This window comes from Manacus vitellinus, unplaced genomic scaffold, assembly GCF_001715985.3.
Source record: "Manacus vitellinus isolate BGI_N305 unplaced genomic scaffold, ASM171598v3 scaffold_20_pilon, whole genome shotgun sequence".
Taxonomy (NCBI): Eukaryota; Metazoa; Chordata; class Aves; order Passeriformes; family Pipridae; genus Manacus; species Manacus vitellinus.
The window spans coordinates 11,223,982-11,248,714 of record NW_021939471.1 but is presented as its reverse complement, the minus strand read 5'-3'; the positions used below and the strand labels follow the sequence as shown (position 1 = coordinate 11,248,714).

Below are 24,733 nucleotides of genomic sequence, written 5' to 3'. Positions count from 1 at the left end.
TACAATGTTGAAAAACAGTCAGTAACAAACAAATACCTAACTGGCCTAGTTTTTAAAGATAGCAGTCATCTCTTGTTCTTTTCAAATTTGATGGGAACTGTAGATGCTCAACTTATCTGAAACAAGGTCCCAAGTTCTCCAATCTTAATGAAAAAGATTTTCCACTGCCACGGCATATGGCAACTTACAATTAGAAATGTCTGATATGACCATTATGTTCCTTCTCTTGTCATAAGGACAATAAGAAGCCATAAGATGGTTTACATTTTATTACAAAGGAAAAAAAAAGAGTCCAACATTCCGAAAAAGGATGCAAAGGTGCACAGAGTGGTCCAGGCTACTAATAATTTGCTCAAACACTAGCAGAGAATATATAAATTCTTAACTCTTAGCAAAAAATATTGATTGCATTATAACATATATGATACAATTTCATTTGTTAACATTTCATTCATTAACTTCACTGTACAGAAATTTGTCCATGCTAAATACAAGCCCTGGACCAGATACACAAAACAATTTAAATGCATTTTTTACATCCTATATGCACAAACATTTCTTAAGTTAAGACTATGCATACTACTTATGCATAGCACGCATATGGCTTACATATTCAATGACAGGAATCCCACCTTTTGGCATGCTCTTATCCCACGGCTCAGAGTTTACACTGTTCCCAGCTCAGTTTTGATTGCTCCGCTGTCAGAAAAGAGACAGTCAACAGGTATGAACATGTAAGGGTCCCTCAGTCCAGGGTGATTATTTTACAACTCCTTCTTCAATTGGGACAAAGCGTGCCCTTTTTGAAGTTGAGCCTGATGCCTGTTGAGCTCTACTCAGACCCCTGAAACAGCAGATGAATGACACGTAGATCTCAATCACTCTCTGCCCAGAGAGGAGTGCCACTGCCCCATGAGTCCTCTTCAGAGCAGACCATGGCTGATTATAAAGACTTTTTGGTCAGTGAGATAATAACCACAGGGTTCAAAAATGAGAGCTGGGAGAGCAGCAACCTGAGCCACCCAAGAGCCTACAACTTGAAGGGGAGCCTGGAAGTTTCCTGGCAGGTTCCAGCAGAGGGAAATGAGGTTGGCTGCAGCCACACAGGACACCCAGACAAGTCTGGAGGAGTCATGTGCAGCTTGAGGGAAGTGGAGATGAAAATGGAGTTTCTTTCTGGGCTCCTTCTGAGGCTTCTTGCAAAGGTGACTGCCCATGTGCTCTGTTTTTGCCACCCCTCAGAAAGAAACTGGCAAAGATTTTGCAGGATGCATGTTGTTGACTTTGCATGTGAGATAAATCATAATATAAGGCCTCAGTGTCACCTTCCAATTCTGTCTGAGAGGCAACACATTATTTTGCTGAAGTGAAGTAATTTTCATGTATTCCTGTTGCTGTCTCTTCTACCCTATAAAACAATAAGCACCAGCTTCATGGTAGGGCTGACAACATTGCTGATGTCTTCCAAAATACTCAGATATTTCAAATACTTCTCTGCTCAACACCAGTTCTGTCCATATGGCAGCCACCACAGTGGAGAAAAATCATCATCTATGCAGGCTGGTCAGTGTAACTCTGCAACTTTTCTGTACAGTCTACACACATTTATTTCCAGATATTTTAAGGAAACTAACAAGTAAGACTTTTATGTTGCATGCAGTATGATTGCATGAACAAGTATTTAGAAACACATTTCATTTTGACTTTCCATTTTCACTGGATGCCAGCAGCAGTGACATGTAACAGCAATCCCAGGCAGATGATAAATGTCGCGTTTTCACATATCTCATGGTTAACTGGAAATGTTTGATGCCAGTGATGCAACAAAGCAAGGTCCAACTTTGGCTGAAAAAATTATTTTGGCTAATTTAAGAAAGCAGAATAGAAGAGGAAATAGCAACAATAAATACAACCGAAATCTTGCAAGTTGTTAAGTGCCTTGAGTTACCAGCTCAGTTTTACATTTTACACTTTTGAACATTTTGTCCATTCACTTTCCACAGAAACAGGATGATCCAAGAACAAGTTGACAGATAACGGCCTCTGAGAGCACGAGGTAGGAACAGCTAGAGTGCTTCTTTTCTCCTGCAAGAGAGGTTAAATGAAAATTCATAAACAATAAATTTTTGATACTACAATTTCAGTATTTCATAGGATGGTTTATTGCATGATCATTCTGTCTGACATTAAGGATTGAGAGATGTAAAAGTACAGTTTTTCCCTTTTTTATATTGAATGGTTTTATACCTCATATAAAGTGGGGTATACTGTGTCCCCATTTCAAAATTTTCTAATAAAACCACAACTGAGATGGAACAAAGAGGTTAATAATAGCACTAAACAAGCCTTTATGGTGGAAAACTCCCCCCATTATAAGAAAGAAATGACCAAATTACCTGTCCTGCCTGAAATGTCAGAAGCTTTTAAGAAATAGAAAATCTAGTTTTGTATCAGTGCTTCTTTCTGCTCTGTGGCTTTTACCATATCTTCTGGCTTCTTACAGTGTTTAGGTTCACCTGGAAGATAAACAAATGTGACTGGAAACCTGAGTGAGGAAGTTAACCAAGAGAATCTGCACAGCTGTAGACAGACAGAATCTTGTTCTTTAAGACTTTTTTAAGGTTAAAATGAGGTTTCAATCACTGCTTTCTTTAATTGTTTTCTCACCACAGTAAGCATCAGATTGAATCAACTAATCATGGTTTATCTACGAGGCAAAAGACAGAACGAAATCAATAGATCACATCATGAAAAAAACATGAGTGTTAATAAAGTGGGTTTGGTTTTGGTTTATTTTTTTCTTCTGCCTTACTGAAAGTCAAAATTCACCCTCTGTAGAGAAGTGCTGTTTAAATCCTCTTTTAATGTAGACTTTCAAATCAGAGTAAGCTGAGATAATGAAAGATGCAGTGTCAAGTTCTAAGAATTCAATTAATTCAATCAAATTGGAGGAATGACACAGACCAACACAAGCAGTTTTCAAACACAAGTGATACAACATGAATTTCGAACCAACAATCATAATATTAAGCTGTTGCTTAAACTATTCCTTCAGTAACTTTGAATGAACACAGCTGAGGAAATTACACACTGAGATGGTAGGCATGGGGACAGTGTAGCAAACTTACAGTGTTATTTACTATAATTAATTACTATACTACATATAGTAATTTCTCAATTTTATCCAGTTAATCCAAGTGATCCCACAAGAGAATAGGAACATTGAACTGAAAATGTGAAAAAGGAAGAGCATAGAAGCCTCAAAACTTGAAAAGATGAACTGGGAGAAGCATAAAATTTATAAAAATAAAAATAGAGAGGGGAATATTTTTGAAAGCCAGAAAACAAAGGTACAAGTAGCCAAAAAGAAAGTAGGTGATGCGTGATCTGAAAGGGAAATTGAAAGCTGATGGCGAGTTGAAGAAGAGGCTGAGAGTTTAGAAAAGAGAATGAGAAGAGAGGAAACTCAAGAGAACAAGAATGAGGAAAGAAAAAAATTAATACCTATGTATCTACCATGGCTTCACTGTAAACAAGTAAGAATTGCTACTGATTTTACCCTTGTTTCATTGCCTTGAATGGTGGCAGAGTTGGTGCTGTCCACACTGTAATGCAGCCACCAGCAGATGGGCCATATCCCCCCAGGCAGCATCCTACACCATCCCCCTTATTCTACATAAATTTAGTGTAGGTGAAATACAGACTACCAATATTCCAAAGACTTTTAAAAGTCTCAAAATTAGACTAACATGAATTAGAACCAGATCTTTCATCCTGTGGCTGTTTTTGAAGGGATTTACTAAAACTTTATTATCATTATCCATAAAAACAAAAAAGGGGGGGAGGAAGTATGAAAGTAAAATCTATTGATCTAAATATTTAAATTTTATACTTAATGTAGAGTAGTTTTCGGAGTGGGATAGAAGTGGTTTGAGGAGGCCTTTAAAACAAAATCTTTGTACATTTAGATTTCATAAAACTTAATATAAACTCAAGATATACAGCTTTCTTCCTCTTAGTTCATCAGGTTTTTTGTGTGATAAAATCTGCCCTTTAAATGGTTGCTTATGGCTGTTATCTTATAAACCCCATCCTTTTCATAAACACATTTGCTTTTTTAATCTAACCTTCCCTCCATCCTTATCCCATGCATGAACACAGATGCCTTCCCTCAGTACCAGGATCCTATTGTCCCGTTGAGCCATGCACTGTGCCCAAGGAATGCTCACTTATCAAGGCAGCACAGCACTCTGTGCCCGCTCTGCACAGCTGCAAAGGGTTCCCCCCTCGGCTGAGCCCCACGGAGCCACTGCGGCACTGAATGGTCAGTAAGCTTTTGCGTGGCATGGATGATGAGCTGATGCCACCTGCATTCCCATAAATCAAACTGGCATGTTGTTGGTGTGGATCTGTCCACTGCTATTTAACCTGGTTACTCTCCAGAGGCTCTCAGTTACTGCCTGCTGATGACGTTGAATGTTTCACACACCTGATGTGACTGGGCAGTCCTCTGCTGTCATACAGAGCGAAATTACTGGTAATCTGTTTTCTCACAGATTTATTATCTCCCTTGCATTTTGATATTAAGGATTAGTGTGGCTATCACTACAGGTGAGAAGTTAAAAGTGTGCCAATTAGCATTTATAAATCATTGAAATGTGGAGTCATTTAATTAAACATAAGCAGTTTTTAAAATTAATGTTCTAATTAATAAATCACTCAAGAGAAAAAGAAAATTATCTCTTAAACCCCACCTTATAATAGTTTCACTTAATCTTGTACCATTCAATTAAATGAAAATGGGATGATGGAAAGGACAAAGGTATTGTGGAGAAAAACAACATTCAGTCACAACTGCAGTGCTTCTTACAGTGATCCTCCAGTTCTCCCTTTGCACTGACCAGGACCCAGGGCAGAGCTATTCCTGTTACTAATTACTACTAATCTACAAGACTACACCTTAAAAGAGATGTGATACGAGGCGAGTAAAACAGTCCCTTTTTAATTTTTTTAAATGGGGAATGCCCTAATTATACATATCCAAACATTCATTGACAGTGCCCAAGAACGCAGACACATCATTCTCCCATGTTCCCCATCTCTGTTATAATTGAATCACTTACTCACAAAAAACTTAACTGAATTTTCTGTGTTTTATAAAAGACAGAGCAATGACAGCTAAAATATGACATTTCGACATGAATAACCATGTTTCTTTTCCTCTTCCTTCCTATCTCATTCTCCCACTCCCAGCACCCACAGGTGCTCACTTCCCCACCCCAGGAGTCAGCAAGTGCTCTGGACATCACTTTAGCCTTGTACCCCCCCATCCGCAGTACAGAAAGTACACAGGTAGAAGAGTCTAGCATGGAGAGTGCCAATAATGTCCTGATAGATGTACAGTGTCTCTTAGAATACTCAAATAACTCTAATTCGTGAAACAGATTAAAAATGTAAGGTCATATGTATGCTGCCTTCTGCTTGTTTGAAGTGACATTCCATTGAAAATGTCTGACCTGTCTAGATCCACTGGCCACCAGCAAGAGTGAAAAGTGGGGATGCTACCCATGCTATATGTCCATTCTGCCCTGAGTGCTACTGCATCATGCACAACACACTCACCCTTGACCATCCCAAACATAGCTTATACTGAAAAAAGGAGGGGCGAGTGAGAAAACACAGGCTGCTCTGCTGTTTGAGGCTATGAGGCTTCTACATACACTGCAGTAACAAAACTTCTTCAATAATACTAAGTACCTACATTTAGACAACCACAATGCTTAATGGCTTCCCTCCACTTAGAATGATATTCAAGCATTTTACCACTGTGAAAGAGAAATTGAAACATTTTAGCCTGACTTTTCCCTTTGGTATGGAATATTGTCAACTCTTCCAGTACTAACTGCCCGCATAGACTTTCTTTTCTGTTGTCTCTTACATGATGGCACAGTTTCTGCAGCTGCTGAAATCCAATATTAATTTAATACTTTCTCAAAGAGCCAGGACCTGGGTCTCACCATGAGTTTGTAGAAAGTCTGGCTGCTTCAGGCCAGTGTCAGTAATGCAACTCACATCAGCATTGTGATGCATTACAGCTGCTCTGTTTTGCTGTGTAACCTATATTTGTAGTGTTCTTTCAGTATATTTTGCATCACTCTGACAAAACAGAAATCCCATGGTATGAGCAGTAGCCTCTACTTTTTACACATTTTCACCAGCAGGAAAGCTTTACAAGCACAGTTTGTAAAGGACTTGACATAGATGATTAGTTTCAGTGAAGAAACCTGCATTTCTATACTAAAACTTTCTGTGGCAATCAGCAGCAATGCGTGCTGCCAAACCTACAAGATGTGCAGATGTAAGTTGGGGGATCCCAGTAAGGGAGCATTGGCTCATCACTCAGCCTCTGTAGTTGCCTAAAGAATAAAAAAGAATGCTTCTTTTACGATGTGATTAATCCTGATGCAGTTATGTCTCCTGCTATACGTCCCTGTTTACTGCTGAGCAATGTCCTCTGTGTATGTGCCCTGGCTTTTAGTTCAGGACCTTATCAATACTATTTTTCTTCACAAAATAGTTAAATTAAACTCTTATTTCTGTTTCATTATTAATCTGAACTCTTTTTGAATATTGCCATCTCTAGTGAATGAACATCCTTGGATTAGTGTAATTTATGTTAATAAATCTTTTTCACTATCTGCAAGAAAAAAAGATTCCAAATTATAGTTACCTTTGGAAATATACTATTAAAAATTTAATTGCTTCTTATCCTTTTCATAAATTTTGCAGTTTGAAGTTTTAAAATACAAGGCATTCTCTAGAAAATTACCCTCATTAAAAAACAAATGAAATTAGCATGTTCTCAGATAAGAAGTCTCTGTTCTCATTGGAGAGGTGGAATGTAAAGATTGACAAGGTAACAGAGTGAACTAATTGCATGCTGAGTTGTATCTGATCTCTCAAATAGCATTTTTGTTGGTCAGCCATCTAAAGACCCACAAGGACAGCTATACCACCACTGCCTTCTGCACAGTCTGCAGTTTTCCCAACTGTGTTCCTCATCCAGGAGATGAAGAACTTTCCTAAGGCACTTTAATTTCAATTTGGGCTTTAATACAAAAACTAGTGTAAAAAATACTTGTCAAAAGATTAAAATGTCAGTTATTAGACAGCTTCAAATGCTGTGAAAATAATTTTAGTGTAAATATTTTGATATAGGACCCTAAATTAACCATCTGTTATTTCTGATGGAAAAGAACTGCCAACAATAAAAGCATGGAGCCCTGGAATACAGAACTCTAGAATAAGTGGGTGTTCTCCATAAAAAGCGTTTATGAGAAACATACCAAGTCATATACTCATGTCTAAGCTAAGCCTTACAAGCACTTCAGTGTTGCTGCTCAGACAATGCCATACTTCTGGCACAATATTGCAAGGCTTACTGTCATAAAAGCATTAATGAGATTAGCATTTTAATGAAAAGTCAGGAATAGAAGTGTCTTTATATGTCTTGTCTTATAAACCTGATATCTCAAAGCTTATTCTAACTATAAGCAAACTCAGAAAATAAAATGAAAATGCACAGTGTCTTTCTCTTCCTTTGATAACATCTATTCCTATTGCTTGGGCATCTTTTTCTTGATACTGTATTGCAATTACCAGATACTAAACATAGTCATCTTGCGATAATATACTTACACACTAAAAACATATTCTGACATTTTAGGGATTTTCTGGCTGCTCCACTTGTCCTGCAGCTACAGTCAGGAGACTGATCCTCCTGATTAAGAGAATGACACAGTCCCATGACTACTACAGTTAGCAAATTCCATCTACCTTAACTCTAAGATTCACATTTAGTACAAAGGATGTGGTTTACAACATAGCAATCATATTAGGTGCCTAAACTAAGGGGAGTATATTTTAATAACATAATTACCTATTCAAAGAGAGAATGTTTGGATAGCTCTATTTTGAAAGTTTTACCTTATTCTCCAGTAGCAAAGGGCTATTTAATTGCAAATATGCATCTTTAAATTACTCCAAAATCATTCTTCCGGTTCAACTAAAGTATGTTATGTAAAAACTTTTCCAGTGGATACTAAACAGCTGATATCAAGAAGTTGATATTTGTTTATATCAAACAGCTTCTTGATGGTTTTAGGACGCTCATACTTTTACACATGCCCAAAGAAACTGTCTTATGCTGGTGGTTTGTACAACACCTTATTTCAATATTTTACATTACTGTTGATGTTTGACAGGGAGATACCAGACACTGCTGCAGCTTCGCCCTGGGCAGCTTCATTAGACTGGCTGGTGCTGTGTGATGAAGCATTACCATTCAGTGGGTCTGTATTCTGTGTTTCTTGCTGGGCATCGGTGAGATCTTTCTGGTTCGGATCAGAGTTAGTGCATTTTTCTGAGTTGGATTCATCACTCAGAGAAGTGTCGAAAGAGACTACTTGTAGGACGATGGATCTGGGAGGACAGGTTGTACCATCACTTCCCTGACTACTCTCATTTTGTATCCTTGTTGTCTCTTCCTGTAACTGTGCATCTGTGGAATTTCTGCTTTGGTCTTTTTCCTGTTCATCAACATTTTTCACAAGTTCTTCTACAAAGAGGGAACAAAATAGGTGAATTAGATAAGAAGGATATGCCACAGTTTTTTGATTTCAGAGTAGTGACAGATAGAGCTGCACATGGGAACACTGTGAACATGAGGGCATGCCCACTGCTGTGTTTAATACGGCTCAGATTCTGCTTCTGCTTGCACTACTGCAACTGAACCATAGCTGTCCTCTTTCTGGTTTGATGTACTTCTATTTTTGGCCATAATACAGAGTAAGGAGCATCATCAGACACACGGTAACCTGAAGGATGGAAGCAGGAGGACCCCATGCTGCAGGCATGTCCCCCTGCAGGAGTGTTTACCACTACAGGACTAGGAAGTGTAGAGCTCATCAGTTCTGCAAGAGAGAGAGGGCATGGAGGGGAGCACCTTGGTCAGGATGCACATTCATCAGAATTGAAGGGAAGCCCTGAAGGAAATGGGCCTGTCAGCCTGGAAAAGTCCAAAGCATCAGCTGATACAGAGTTTCAGCTGGAACAAGTTATAGGGGTTACATGTGCTATCCAGTACTGCTACCATTATGCCCAATGGGGGAAATTGCACTTCAGGGGACAGCAGCAACCCAAAAAAATAATGTTTGTGGAAGGCTCTACTCCTTGCTGTATTGCAGAGATTTGGAGAACAGAAAAATGAAATGGCCCAGAGTAAAAGGAGACAGAACAGAATAGAACAGCACAGGGAGATAGTACAAGGAGTAACTAAAAGATGAAAAAAACCCAGAGAATGGAAAACTTGTGATGGCAGTTGAAGAGTCCAACAAAAAAAAAAATGTACCATCTTCATGGAGGGCCTATTTCTCTTGCTATTATAACCTGTATTTCATAAATTTAGATTTTAAAATCAGTATACTCCTATAGAATATACCAAACACTATCAATTTAAAAAATGAAAGCAATTGCAGTTTGAACAACACTTGCACAAAGCAGCTGCATGATATTGCATAAAATTTCTAACTTGGATGTGCACACTGTATTAAGAAAGGAAATCAAGCATTGGGATACTTATTGAGTTCAACTGGCAGCTCCCAGAAACTCTGATTTTGAGTGACCAGTCCAAATCCAGACCAGAAGTGATTGCACATGACAACTCAAAGATAGCCCAAACTGTAAGCATATTTTTACCACATTAGTATTTGGCACCACCTCACTTTTCTGAATCCAGAGAAAAGTTCCCCCTGAATTCAGAGAAAAGTTCTGTGAAACAGGATGGAAAGGAACACCTCCAAACCTGATCTGATGCACAGAAGCACGGAATAGCTAAATAATTTCTTTCTTTTGTCAGTTATACTTTCTAGCATATTTTTTAAAAAAATCAAGAACTTTAAAATTTGAGCAATTTCTAATTTGTTAAGCCATTTTCCCCCAACTTTAGAGACCTGCTTGTTTTGGATTTCAAATCCTCTAAAACTTGGACAGGTACACTTTTTTCTATAGATTTCAATGCAGTTCTTACAAAGAAGAGGTTGGGCTAAACCCACTAAGAAATATGCACTGATAAGTTATACTAGTAGTGTAAGAGAAATGGAGCTGGCATAATGTTTGATCCCCACTGCTGCACAGTAAGAATTGTAATAAATACCATGGTAGCATCTACTTCCAGACAGCTACTAATGGCCAGGACCCTCCGAGAGCAACGGCAAGGCACTGGGCTGCTGAGAAGAGCAAGCTCCTCTTTCCCTATGGGCACATGTTGTCATGGCCAGCCAGAAATGGAAATGGGGTATATGAAGTGAACAAGGTAACCTGGCATTTACAACATTGCCAGTATTCAGTAAGAGTAAATATATGAATATGGTACATAGGATTAAAAAACCATCCATCTTGGCCCTAAGAAAAATTCCTCTATTTTTTTAATTTTTTGGGGGGGGAGGAAGGGAAGGGGGGCCTGGGTCAGTTAGGCACTAAACAGCTTAGGGATTATCATATCCATTCAGATGAAGGCAGGCAGAAGTGTATTGTTCAGTGCAGTGAACTCAGGGTATGTATTACTGTTGTTTTCTCTGTTTTAACTCAGTAACTAAGTGCCAGAAGCCAGGAATGTTTACATATATTCAACTGTTTGGTAATGTTTTCTTTACAAGAATCCAAGCAAATTCAGAAAAAATTGTGTCAATTGGCTTCTCCTAACTTATCTGTTAGGGGTGACTCCATCTTATTCCTCTCTTCTGTATTTCTGTGCCATTTCTGAACTCCAGCCTTAAATCACAGTCTTTTATGAGAAGGAACAATGGCATTTGACACATAAACATGATAGAAGTGGTGCAGTTCTTCCCTTGTGTTTAGGCTGGGCTGTTGGCAAAATAATTGTTATGCATTGCTTTGTTTGGAAAACTGGCAGCACTCGTAAGGCAACAGCCAAACTTCAGAATAGTTGAAAAATGCTGGTATTCTAGCACTGTGCTGTAGGGCTCTGTGGTCTCCAAAGTGAGAGTGCTCTGCTGCTGCAGAAGCTCTGGAGAGTCTGCATTATCAGCTATAACACTGCTTGCCACCAGCTCTGCTCTGTTACCGCCTGTGTCTGCAGCAACACTTTCAGGACATGGTCTAAGGGGTGAGGAAGCTTTTCTACATTTTTGAACTTTCTCTTCTGTCCATCATCTTTCTTTTCCTCATCTTTCTGTGAGGAAATAGAGCATTCAACTACTATCACCTGCACAGTACAGGGTTTATAAATCACTTTTCTATTTACAGCAGCTGCATCACTTGAGCATGTACTGACTTAACAAGAGTGGAGAGGAAGAACAAAAGCCATGTGTAATTAGGACATCTCGAACCAGCAGTGACTGCTGCAGCACTAAACTCCAGTAAAACAAGTATCTGCTGAATCACATTGCTATTTTCATTGGCTGTGTTTAAAAATAAGCTACCATAACTTACCCTTACAGAAAGACATAATGACATGGAAGTTTTAACAATTAGAAAACTACAAATTAATGAGGAAAGTTGTTCATCTTCACTAAGAATTAAATTATTTGAGGACTCTGTGAAAGAAGAATGCTGCTGGATATTACGGACTCTCTGTGTATATTACCCCAAACTTTGATTTCTAGTTTTGTCTGCCTTCTTTTTTCCTGTAAAAAAAAATTCCAGGAAGCAGTGACAAACAACCAAAACCAGGACAACATGGGAAGGAACTGCAACATTCAAAAAGACATGTTCGCACATCAGCCATTTTAAAGAGAAGGAGAAGACACCAGCACAAAGCATAAAAATTCTGCAGAAAATGAGAGGACTTATCCTGTTGCCTCTGGAATTTCCAAGTAAGTTTAAAGACATGTCCGAGAGTTCCCAAACAACTGTGGTTTTTCCCAACTAATCTGCCATTTTCAAACTCAATAAAATACAGCTTTATTTAGACACTGATTCCTTCTCCTTTCAACTCCCCCCACAAGTTTCATCACAGATATAGGAGTATATAAAACCAGTGCAAACCATGTAATCCAGTGGCACTTAATGTTATAGCATTATGTCATATAGAAAAAGTAGCAAAGACTTAATTAGCTATCAAAACTTTTCACTAAAGGATTTGATTAAAAATAATTTGTGAGTTTATGGTTTCCTAAGGTTGCTACCTCTGCTTTATACTTCTCTTTTGCAGTTTAGCTGTAAGCACAGGGGCTTGAATGCTGGAACTTTCAGTACAGGGAATGGAAGGGACATGCAGAAGGGACATGGATTGTCATGTGCAGAGGTGGGCCAGCTCTCCATTGTGTACTCCAGGGAGATATAAAACAGGTTCCATTATTAGGTCAGTTATCATTCTTTAGTCTGCAATTTACCAGATATTGTCAATCCTGAATGTTTCTTCCTACTCTTAGCTCAGCCTGTTCATTGCACATACTCAGACAATGCTCCTTTTCTCACTGATCTTAACACATTTCTGAATTAGCTCAAAAACTGCTTATGACCTAAGCATTTTAGCGCTGTAATTAAAATCACTGTCACTGATAGTAGCCTCCTGAATTGATTTTTCTCCAACAGATTCAAACAGTCCATTAGGGTAGATTTCATGTGCCAAACTGTCAGTCAGTTTCTGTGACTGTCACACACATCCTCCCACTGCCCACCCTTCCTAGCGACTGCTAAATCACATTAACATGCTATCAGATCATCACTCTCGGATTTTCACATTTCAGCAGCTGCTGCTCTCTTCCTATTAGTGAGTCTGCAGAGAAAATCTTTCAGACAAAATGGAACTGAACCCCGTGGTTATTGTGACTGGAAGTATGCAGGACTGAAAGTGCCCGAGGGGGGCCTGCAGGTACTATGCAGAGGTCTTTCAGAGGAGACATTTGTTATTCAAAATTGCTGCCCATGGGTGAAAAAAAAGCTGATCTCTACTCCAAAGATGCAATAGTTGTCATTTTTTCATATTTTTGCTATCAAAATGAGGCAGAGGATAGTGTGAGAGACTCGTTCAACCTCATATTTCTCATCCCACCTGGATGAGGTCAGTCATCCCAGGCACACATTTTCAAGCCTTGCAGCCCAGTGCACTGCCAAAGGGTGTTGAGGACGTTTGTCACTGATTACTTTCCACACAAATAATGCAACCTTTGGTCAGGTCCTGTAATACTTAATTCTTTAGAAGAGTCACATAAGTATAAAATGAGAACAAGTAACACTGTTGTTATATTATCCTGAAGATGAATGACACACTTCAATGATGGGCCCATTTGACTGGCAGCTGAACACTTGGTGTGCATGCTGCATTCCCTCATGTTATTATATGATCTCAGGGGAGTGTCCTAAGCTGCCTGTGTCTCTTTCTGTTCACTGTAAACTGAAAATAATTATACTTATTTAATCCCTGTAACTATTTACAATGATATCTACTGAAGAGATGGTAAGCATGATTACTAGTCCATACACTTACAATCTGTTAAGAGTACCTGAGCTTGCTTTATTAGTAAACTTTTGGAACACTTTTATAGAACAATCTAAGCATGAAGAAACAAAAATTGTAAGCATAGGGAATAAACACTGTATTTTTAAAATATTAAATAATTGTGTTACAATCTCTCTGTGTTCTAAGAACTGCACCATAAAGGATCTTACATGATAGTTAAATCTTTCCCCACGAGTTTTGCGTTTCTTATAGCTTTCTCAGTAGGCCTATAACTTTCAGACCTTAAAATCTACTTATCAAACATCTTCTCTAATGAAAGAACCTCTCAGATTCATCTGAGCAAATTTACTGTCTATTTGCTACAACTACCATAATTGCAAACAGCAGCACCCATCAACAGTATGTGATGAAAAAAGTGCAAGATGGAACAATATCTTTATCACTGTGCTGAGTTGAACAAAGACAGATTATCTGGTGATTGGGGTTTGGAATATTAATTAAACATCAAGGCTTTCAAATTAGAATCCAAATGTTTGATCATTATGGTAATTCCCTGTTAACAGCATTCCCTGAAAGGCCTGAGAAACATTCCTCTAATTCTCCAGTGGTGAAAGGTTGAAGACCCTTAGGCTATAGAGCACTGAGCTCCTCTGCATCAATTATACAAGACATGGCCCTTTTAGCAAAGTGGAGCCATCCTATTTATTGAGCCTTCTGTTAAGGAAGCTTTCAAATAGCTGTCTAGGTAGATAAATGCTTTCCTTACTAAAACAGGACTTCCCAAAAACAAAGCATGCTGTTCCTTGCACAAGCTGCTTACTCTGAATCAACACTCAACAGCAACTGTCTTTTCAGGGAGAGGTAGCACCACCATCTCCTGGAAAGCTGCCCTGTCAACAACACTGTCAGTGGGGATTGGTCTTCTGCTCTGGATTGTCTGGGCATAAGAGTCAGATCATCTTCTCCAGCCCTTGCTAAAGAAGCCTTTGCTCCAGTTGAACCACCTCCCAAACAGTGCTACACGAGTAGCCTTATCCCGAAAATGTGAGAAGCTGGAATGAGTTCAGGTCATCCTCAGGAAATTATATGGATTGTTGCTAGTTTCCTTTCTATATTCCTTGTGCATCTCTAGTACCACATCTTATAGAGCCAACTTTTCCTGAGCCTCTGAGCTAATCTGGGAACAATATCTAGTGTTTGCAGAGCCCATCGACAAGAATGCAGATGGTTCTTCTAACAGCACAACTTCTGTTTGTCACAGTCAGTTCAGGAAGTGTGTTTGAAGATCTACACTAACAGCCAGCCTGCTTACTATCACAGCACACTATTCTAGTACATGTGACCTCCTCAGTGTGCTCAGCAATTTGTGATTTGTCATAGATTATCTAGCTAGGAACAACAACAGCAATAACAATACTCTTTTCACTCTGGCTTATCCCTGGCATCTCTTCTTCAGTATGTGCTCCTACTAACCTATGAATAAAGCACAACTCCATACATATGCCCAGAGCAACCTAAAGACTTTTCATAAAGTAATAGAGTCAGAGAAGGTAAAATGAGATCCAGAAAGGATGAGTCTAATCATCTGAAGTTCAAGGTCTCAGGTTATTCACTTACAAGTTTAGTCTAACTTGATTGTAATCTGAAAAGAATTTCAAGTGGCAAAGCGATATATTGCCATATTTTTTATTCTTTGCTAGATGTTCATTTTGCACAGTCTGATTAAGGATTTTCAGACTTTGCAGGTTACAGCTTCAGAGCAGATATACTGGACGAGCTAGGGAAGATTCCCTCTCCCATTATTGACAAGAACTTGTGTGCAACCTCAGATAATGCTCTATAGATGGTTGCATTCACCTAGAGAAAAACTCCTTTCCAGCAGTCCTTAAGGCCCACATATGGACTACAGACCCAGATGTTCCATTCCAAATGAATGAAAAATGTAATAACTTTCACAAAACATATATATTCCCCCCCAACTTTTATGAAAAAAACCCCCACTATCTGTTTACTAACAAAATATAAATGTGTACTCAAAAGCATTTGCATTATTTGCAAGGTTCTTCTTAGAGTCTAACCAGGCACCCTGGAAGTTTCTATGTTGCGCTTCAGTCAACTGCAGATGTTGCTGCAAGTAATCTCTTTATGGGAGCAGATTTCTATTAATCTCTTCCTTATACAGAGGTTAAAAAGAACAGATTCAGCCACAATCACACAGAGACAATACTGTTCATCAGGCTCTGACCTCAACACCAGCTATTTTCATTTACCCACTAGCTTTCCTAATGTACATTTTATTGTAATTCCATAATTCTTTTCAGGAAATACTTAGACATACTTCATTAGTCAATTTGATGGAAGGAAAGAAGTTTAGGACAACCACAATCTCAACAAAGTCCATGGAGTCTTGAACATTAACATCCTTGTTTTTCACAGTAGAAATCATGCCCAGAGTTTCAGGATTTTGCTTGGCCTCACATTAATATTGACTGCATAGAGAAACAATCTTACCCAGAAGAATTCTTAAGTCTCTTGCTGTGAGAAGCTTTGTGTTTTCAACGGCTGTCAAAAGCCCAGTAAAACTGGGCTAAATATATTAGTAATTTATAGAGCACTACAAGGCACTAGGAATGAAGGAGAAACAACAGTGCTCATTGATAGCACTGTACACCTCCAAAACAATACACCAAAAAGCTGATGTACCAGAATCAATCTGGTTAGTTACGTGTAACTGGAAATGGTAAACTTCCAGATAACAAGTTCTTCATTCTTCCATATTGAAGGACCTTGCTTGTCACTAGCTCAGGGCTCCTTGATTTCTGCAGGCTATAGCTAAGTGGCCTTGGACACTCTGATGGTCTGCTGTTATTATTGATCACTGTAAATTAGCAGCTTTCTCCTTTCGACCAGTCAGTATTTGGGCAAGTAGTTGGGCAAGACCAAAGGAGACAATTGGTTTTATGAAGCTACTCATGAAGAAGGGGCAATATTGGTCAAGTCTTCTCCTCAGCTGCGTCTTCTATCTAACTCTCAAGTCTTTGTCACAATAGATATATGGAAGTTTGTTCTTAATATTCTCCTAATGAGAATATTCATTTGCAATTTAGCACTAAATCAGATTTTGTCACTGTTCAGCACTGTTTTTCTGCCTTGTCTGGCACCTCTGAGAAAAAAACATGTTGATTGGGATGATGGGATGAAAAACAAGGTTGGCACTGGGTTTCAGGATATCATTCCCAGCCGTCAGTATAAGGTCATGTACAGCAAGACCAGTCTCAGCAGTGAAATGTTATGCTGAAATATTCCAGGTACTTACTCAGAAACAACATAGACTGTGGACAACATATTCCCAAATGGCATTCACTTAACCTGGATCAAAGCTATAAATTCTGTTCAACAATTATCACAAAACATTTCACTTAGATAACTGTAACTCCAGAAAATTTTCAGGTATGGCTTATGAACTAAGATGCTTGATGCAGGTTTGGCTTTATTAACTGTCTACTGGCAAATGAAGAGTCCCTTTTTGCCTTGTTTGGGCATAATACATGCAGTGATTGCTCAAATCTTTAGATCCACTGGGTCATTTAAATAATTGCCTACAGCATAGTCCAAAGAAGCCTGCAATACTGAATTTTGTTCCATACATTGGGGAACAAATAGCATTTCTAATAGCAAAGTACAACTTTCACATTTCTAAAGAAATGTGGTGGCACACACTACTTTGAATTGTTGATTTTGGCATTTAAAGCAGATGTCAGTATCAGTTACAATTAAATGTGCAAGAATGCACATTTATAAACCAAATCTCTAAAGATAAGCTGAGCAGCACAAAGCCTTATTGTACAGGTTATAGATTTACTCTCATACTCTAACCACCTACATCTCCTGAGAGAGCAAAACAAGGCCATCTAAACAATCATTAAGACATAAAATATATGAATACAAGACAACTATGTATTTTTACGGGTTAAATGAAATTAAAAAATGCAAGTAGGTGAGATCTTAGGGAGTAACCTATAAAAACATTTCACCTTAATATATCATACCTTCTGCTGCTAATTCTTTCCATCTTTCTTTGTTTGCTTGAATGATCTTCATCAAGTTGTCCTTAAAGCTCCTTAGGTCTACAGTTGCTAGAGAATTTTCTGCGTGAGTCCCTCCATCACCTGTGCTTTTAAAACCAGGTCGTCTTTGTGCTTCAGCATTGCTTACTACTCCCAAACTATTTTGACTGTACAAGGGAAAAAACCCAAATTATGAACACAGTCAGGCAATTTTAATAATATACAAACAGATAATCTGAATCAAGTTGCTTAGGAACTAACTTGAAATAATAGTTTTAACTAAAGAGTGCCTAAGACACAAGATGTCTTACCAACATTTACAAATAGTTTTCCATTAAGCAGGAAATAGTTTCAGTGAGAACTTCCCAAGAAGAGCTAACTGTAATTTCTGTGTGCTCCAGAGATGTTGAATGGGATAGAATGGAAAGAGTAGACTATAATCCTAACGTTTTCCAGGCACCACTGCACCACTCATGGTGTCCACTCAGTAGTGTTTGTGCAACTGTCCTGACTCAACTTTTCTGTATCATGCTATAGGCTCTCCATTCTCTTCGTAAGTGTGGCTCTTGATTCCATACTAATTAAAAGTCCCTTTAACCTCCACTTCACACAAGGAAGTTTTACTGGATGATAAGTCTTTGTTGATCTACGACTCAGTCATGAACATCAACCAAAAGTGAAGCACAGAGCTGCTAATCATTTGCAGCTGCTAATGCCTCATTTGTGAAGAAGTATGTAAGCAAATTTATTATCAATAATACCTTTGTTTAACACTGCTTCCCAAAAGACTAAAAACACTGTCATAGATACCTACTTCTAGTAATTTCTACTTACTTCTAGTAGTCAAAATAAAGAGGTACGTTCACCATTTTGTTACTAAAAGTTAACTAATGCCCAGCGAATGAAAAATTGCCCAGCAGATTCATCATATTAATAACCTCAGTGAAAGCTCAAGTTACAGTTTTTAAGTGAAAAAAAATGTGGTAACAGAGCAAGTATTTGTAAGGGCAGTATCTGACTATCCAACAACGCTTTCAGCACAGAGTCACTCAGATTATGCTGTCTGTCATAGCTAGTTTGTTTTATATACAACTTCTACCATGATGAAAAATCATGAGCTTGATGTGCAACACCCCCCCTTCCCATATCACTTATTTAGTTCTTTCAAGTGGAATATAAGTGCCACCAGTTCTGTCTCAAGTGTATACATGAAATAATACTAACATGGAGAAGTGAAGTGGGCAAGTGACTTGCCACATAATAAAGAACAGAAAAAACCTGAAACCACCTTCATCATCACCTCCACTTCCGATTGTCTCTCCCAAACACAAGAATGACTTTTGGTACTGTCAAATAAAATAATACTGAAAATGGTTTAAGACAAGAGACCCAGGAATTTCAATAATCTACTGCAAAGATTATATTAAAAAAGTAGAAAATCGATTTCTTATTTTATATGTGTTTATTCTGATCGCTATTGTGGTTCTGCCTTTTTATGCACACAATCATTCAGTCAATGGAGTAATAGCACATTGCAAATACAATGTAGCACCACAGGGTGGCAATACCGTACAGCTATTTATGTTACCTTCCTAACTGCTAAAATAATTGAGATAACTCTGAGAATTACATTATTAAGTGACCTTATGTTAGTTAGTTCAATAACTAAGCAGTGTATTCATACCTGGGGGTCCCAAATGCAGGACTTTCAGATTTTGATGCTTCCTCTATAAGAGGCATAACAATTTTCTCCATTGAGTCCGTGAGAAGAGAAAATGTTGGTTCTACAATGAAATCAATGAAACCTAAAGAAGAAAAAGAGAGAAAATCAGATTTTACATTTCCACAAGTCTCAAATCTAAAAATAAATACTTGCTATCAGGCTGATTTTCTAACTGTAGTCCCAATTCAATATACTAGATACCACTAGTATAATCTTGAACAAAAAAGCACAACTGAAACAAAAACCACCTAAAGCTGTATAGATATAACTAGATATTAATAATTACAGCTTTTCGTTCTTTTTTCTTGTAGATTTTATGCACTGCAAAATACATCAACCATTTGAAATGAATATTAATTATTGAATAGAAGGGAAGCTACTGTTGAGCCAGAGCACTAGAAGTCACGCTGTCTCTTTTACCATTCAGAGCTTCTTGCCAAGGAGTTAATATTTCAAATTGCTGTTTATTATTCTGTGGAGGTAAAGTGTTATTTCACAGTGTGTAGGAGGGTTCTGTCAAATCAGTGAAGAGAACAAGTAATATCCTTAGGAGACAGCATTTATCCCACAGTTCTGAGATGTCAGCTCCGAACAATGTCTTTTACATTTTAAAGTGCTCATCACGATACGGAATGACACAGTGAGAGAATGAAGCATTATTCTCTCCTGAGCACTTAATAGAAAAAAAATATGTTAAAACATGAGCTAGCAACAGATTTCCAGATGTCTTCATACTCTAACCATGCAATACAGCACAAAGGTTAGCAACAGTGATTCAGTCTAGAATTCAGCTTCTCTCCTGCAGTAGGTATGATGCTCAAGCATGTTGCCTTTAAAATCCCAGGGAAATGGAATGAAGGACATCATGAGTGACAGAATGCAGTGGTCCTTGTCAATTCAGGGAGGCTTGACCCTGTGTAGTTTGACCCTGACACGCTGACAGGCATAACTGCAGTCCAGAGATCTGATATGTGAATTAGCTTTTAGTTGAGACGCATCTACAAACTGGTACCAGGCTTTCAGATTATAGTAGAGACAGACCTGCAAGTTCCTGATAATCAGTTTGAGGACATGATCTACCAGACTCTAAAGTGTGTACAGTAGAAGCTAGGCTCATGTGCAGTACTTTGGTTAATCCCTCTCTTACCCCTCCCTGGCATCACATGTAACGAAATTACGTCACATTCTTTTGAGATAAGGAGATTTCTGCTGTAAGAGTATAGGAATTTGGTAAAGAGAGAGGTGCAAAAAATACCTTCTATATAATGGAATTTTGAACAATTAAAATTCAAAAAGAGATAAAAGAGTATATGAAATGTTTGTGTGAATTTAGATGCTCCTAACACACAAGAAAAAGAAAAACACAACTTGTCGTTACCTATTTGGGACTGAGCGACCAAAGTGGACTTGCGGTCACAGAGTGGGGAAAACTGAAGACCTAAAGCAGCTTCCTTGTCTCCCTGCAAACAACAGTGTTTAATATTACAAGCATATATTTGATAGGAGGACAGAGAGACAAAGGAATTTGAATGTTCTTATTATTTATTCAGTTACTTTGTTAACTTATATTCCTAAGTAAAAACAAGTCACAGACAAATCTTCCAATTTTCATTAAAAGTAGTAATCTAAATTCTAACTTACTTTTGACAATTTTCATATAAAGGAACTTACTGCAATCAAGTTCTCCTTAATACCAAGGCATCTGCCAGTGAAATGTAACATATATGAAGTCCTTCAACATTCACAGGTTAGTTCTGCTATCTCAGGTGTAATAGACCTGGACATACTTCAACATGTTTGTAATAGTATGCCAAATGCAGAATGTTTCCTTCTATTACACTGGTTCATCCAACATGTAAAATTCCTTCAATGGATTTACTCAGGTCAAGGGTATGAACTGACTTGAACTTAGTACCAGGCATGTCTCTCTGCTGCAGAAGCCATAAAAAAAGTATAAGTTCAGTTTCACTACAAAGATGATTTGCACAACCCAGTTCTGAAAACATTTCAACATTTAACTCATTAGAAGAGTATTTTTTGTTGCAACAGTCAACAGGAGGGTGTGTCTCCGTTTTCAGCACAGTAGATCAACCGTTTTACAAAAGCTCATAAAAAAAGTCTAGTGGCACAAAAAAAGCCCTGAAGAGACATCTTCCAAAGGAGGTTGTAATTTGTGTTTCTGGACAAACCTGGTCTCCAGAAACACTGCCATTATAGACATAGGAAAACTTGGACTTTCAAGTAAAATGAACTTACATTTGTTAGGGAGAGTGCTGTTTCATGATCATTCAGTGGGGAGCAGTATATGAACAGGCCATTTTCTAAAGATCTTGTCAGAAACTGATGGATGAAGGGGGTAGTATCGACCTTCCTTTGTCTTTTTATCATGTATCATTGAACAATATTTGAGGAAGGTTTAGAACCATATTACCAATAAAACCAATTCAGCCACAGGAACAGATGTAGTTTGCAGATTGCATTTCATGTGAAAGTGGAGAGTTTTATTACTATGGCTATTAAATTTTACACACAAGTGTTAATAATTTGATATCAGAGCATGGAAGAACACATGAACCCTTGCTACTAGGAGAAGTGCTAGCAGCATGGCTATGTAAATACAGGAGCCAGATTGTAGTATAATACAAACTGGGGTAGGTCTTACAATTTCAGTCATTGTTGGATACAGAATTTCTAAAGTAATATTAATTTTGTAATCTTTCCTTCACTAGGTATTAAAAAAGAGAAATTCTCACACTAGTAATGAATGAGTTTGAATTTTTTTTGTTTTCAAGTAGCTCTTTACCCCAATTATGACTTACTTTGCGATTAATAAAATAGTAATTAATACTTAAATGTCATGTAAGTCCAAGCCTATTGTAAATTGTAATAATGAACACAGAACTAATACTTAAATTAATTGTTAAAATTTAATGAGATTTAAGATTAAGATACAGATCAAAAACAGTAAAAAAATTTTTTTGTCTAGGTGCTGAACTCACTTTTAACTCTCTTTTAGTGTTTTTGGATCTAATCAGACTGAGAGAAGAATGCTACAGGAGCTGTGATTTTTTTTTTACTTGAACTATATATTTCTTCACTTTTAAGGGTCTGAGATGGGTGGCTGTATTTCTATTTTAAACAAGTAACTCAGATTTTCCTTGGCATTATAACACACTTTCTGTAGTTGTTGCTTAAACTTGAAGTGTTGTTCAGCTTTTTTCCTGTAAGTTAACAGTGGTACATATTTTAACCATTAGCTGTATTTAACAAAGTTTTTATTAATGTGAATGTTCATTTTTTGCTGATGATCACTGTTTTAAAAGCTGTCTATGAAAGCATTGGATTTGTATCAGCTGTTTCAGACTCTGCTGTTTTTCCTGTAAGGCAGTAGAAGTAGTTGAATACTAGCTTTAAAGAAAAGAAGAGAAGGAATCAGTGGGTTTTATATACATTTGGACTACTTTACCTTGGCTGACACACATTTGAAAATTCCAGAGATTTCTGTCACAGAGGCTCAGATCAACAGACCAGAGGCTGCACAACAAGCCAGTGCATCTAGGAACGTGCACCTACTGCTTCTGCACTGCTCAGTGCATTTATATAGGTACAGTTGCTTCATGACACTTTAAAAGTGTTGGACCTACTCCTCACACACTGTTCTTAGCAGTACATATAAAGAGTGATTCAGTTTCTTGTATGTTCCTCTGCAGCCTAGAAGACTTTCATATTTTACTGCTGAGTTGCAGACATACATACATGGTTGCATGTTCTATTGTTAAATGCTTTCTCAAGTCTTTTAGCAGCTTATTTGGGAACCAGTTACTTCTAATGAATGGATAAAAGATTAACTAAAACATTAGCTGATCCTATGCATTCAATGATCAGTGTGGTACTGTTTACTGCTAATGCTACCTCCACTTGACTGGACACATTGCCTCACTGTCCCATGGGCTCTGTCTAGTCTGTCTCTCTATGTCTAAAATGTTTTTACAGTTGGTCATTTTATGATCTTTTTTTCTGGGGTAATCTGCTCCTCCTTTTTGCTCTCAAGTTCGAAATCCTCACAATTTACATTTACAAAAGCAAACACAAACTCATGACTCTACTCATTATTTCCACAAAACTCAGTCCATTCATTATTTAGATTAAGGCACCAGCTCTCCAGTCTGCTTCCCCAGTGCAAAGCCCATAGTCAAGGATGCCCTGATGCTCCCTATTGAGAACTTGTGTAAAGAATCTCCATGAACTGAGCAAGAACCTTATAAGGTAGATGGGCCTAATAAACTCGTGGTTTAACACACTGTCTTTTTATTCTCTGATTCTTTTTTCCAGTGTGACCTATCTGATTTGAAAATGTCATCATATAGCACAATTAAGACAATCAAGCTGAGCAAGACACACACTGTTCCCTTATCTGTATTAACCATTTTTAAAACCTGTGCATAACTACAGAAACTGTATAATACCTAAACTGGATTTTGATTATCAATTATACTTCAGTAACTGTTATGTTGACAATGTGTGTGGTCACAAATATTGGTTACAGGGAGATATGTTTGTTTTCACCTGCTGAGGGGAGTTAAAAAATGACAGCAGTGACACCAACATCTACTGGGTTTTCTCTTTGAATCCAGTACCTCACAGAAATGAAAAGACTTTCACAAAGGTGTGTCTCTATTTTTGGTTTAGGATGTATGGCCACAGTGTTAACAGGATGGTACTGTCTAACCTCTGGTTTTAGACCAGGCTATTATGAAAGCAACACCTTCACATCTATGTGGCATATGGATGTCAAATACTAGGAAGGAAAAAAATACTAGCAAGGAAAAGAAATGTGAAATGGAGACAACTTTTTGCCTTCTCTGAACATGAATTCTTCCTATTTTCCCTTATCCTACCCTGCTGGTGCTTTTTTTTTAACACAAAGCATATATAAATCTCTGTTACAGAATGCAAACAGCTTGACAAGTTATATTATACTTGAAAGAAAAAAAACCACTACAACACTCAGAATTCTGATATCAGCTGAAATAGATATAAAGCTATAACCATTTCATCTTATTCACACACACAAAAGTTGAATTAATGTCAGTGGTATGTATGAAAAGTAAAGAATATATGCTACTGACTATACTTGTCAATCACAACCAACAGCAACCTCACTGGTAGACTTATGGAAATATTTAGCTGCATAAGCATTGCTTCTTGAACTAGATTTATTAAAGGATTTTAAAAATGGCACCTGTCGAAAAAATTCTTCCATCAGGGCCATGGTCCACCGGTAGTGCAGTTCCCAGGATTTTGCTGGATGGCTTATGTCTGCTGCATGTAGAATCAAAGACATGGCTTTGGCTTTGTCTACCCTGTCAATTCAAGGACATGCTCCAATTATCTCAAAACAAAAGCAACTATTTAAATTCTTTTCTTGCATATGAGCTCATTGAAAGACTACAGATAATG

At 37.8% G+C, this 24,733-nt stretch overlaps 1 protein-coding gene across 1 annotated transcript in view; it reads right to left on the bottom strand.

The window, feature by feature from the left end:
• Positions 1 to 254: 254 nt before the first annotated feature.
• PDE1A (phosphodiesterase 1A) overlaps positions 255 to 24,733 on the bottom strand; it is a 148,347-nt gene continuing 123,868 nt past the window's right edge. The window contains 7 exon segments of the mRNA XM_018071888.2: positions 255 to 2,085; positions 2,397 to 2,516; positions 8,342 to 8,617; positions 17,533 to 17,717; positions 19,235 to 19,355; positions 20,652 to 20,733; positions 24,516 to 24,636. Coding sequence (XP_017927377.2) covers positions 2,440 to 2,516; positions 8,342 to 8,617; positions 17,533 to 17,717; positions 19,235 to 19,355; positions 20,652 to 20,733; positions 24,516 to 24,636 — 862 coding nt within the window. The 3' untranslated portion in view covers positions 255 to 2,085; positions 2,397 to 2,439.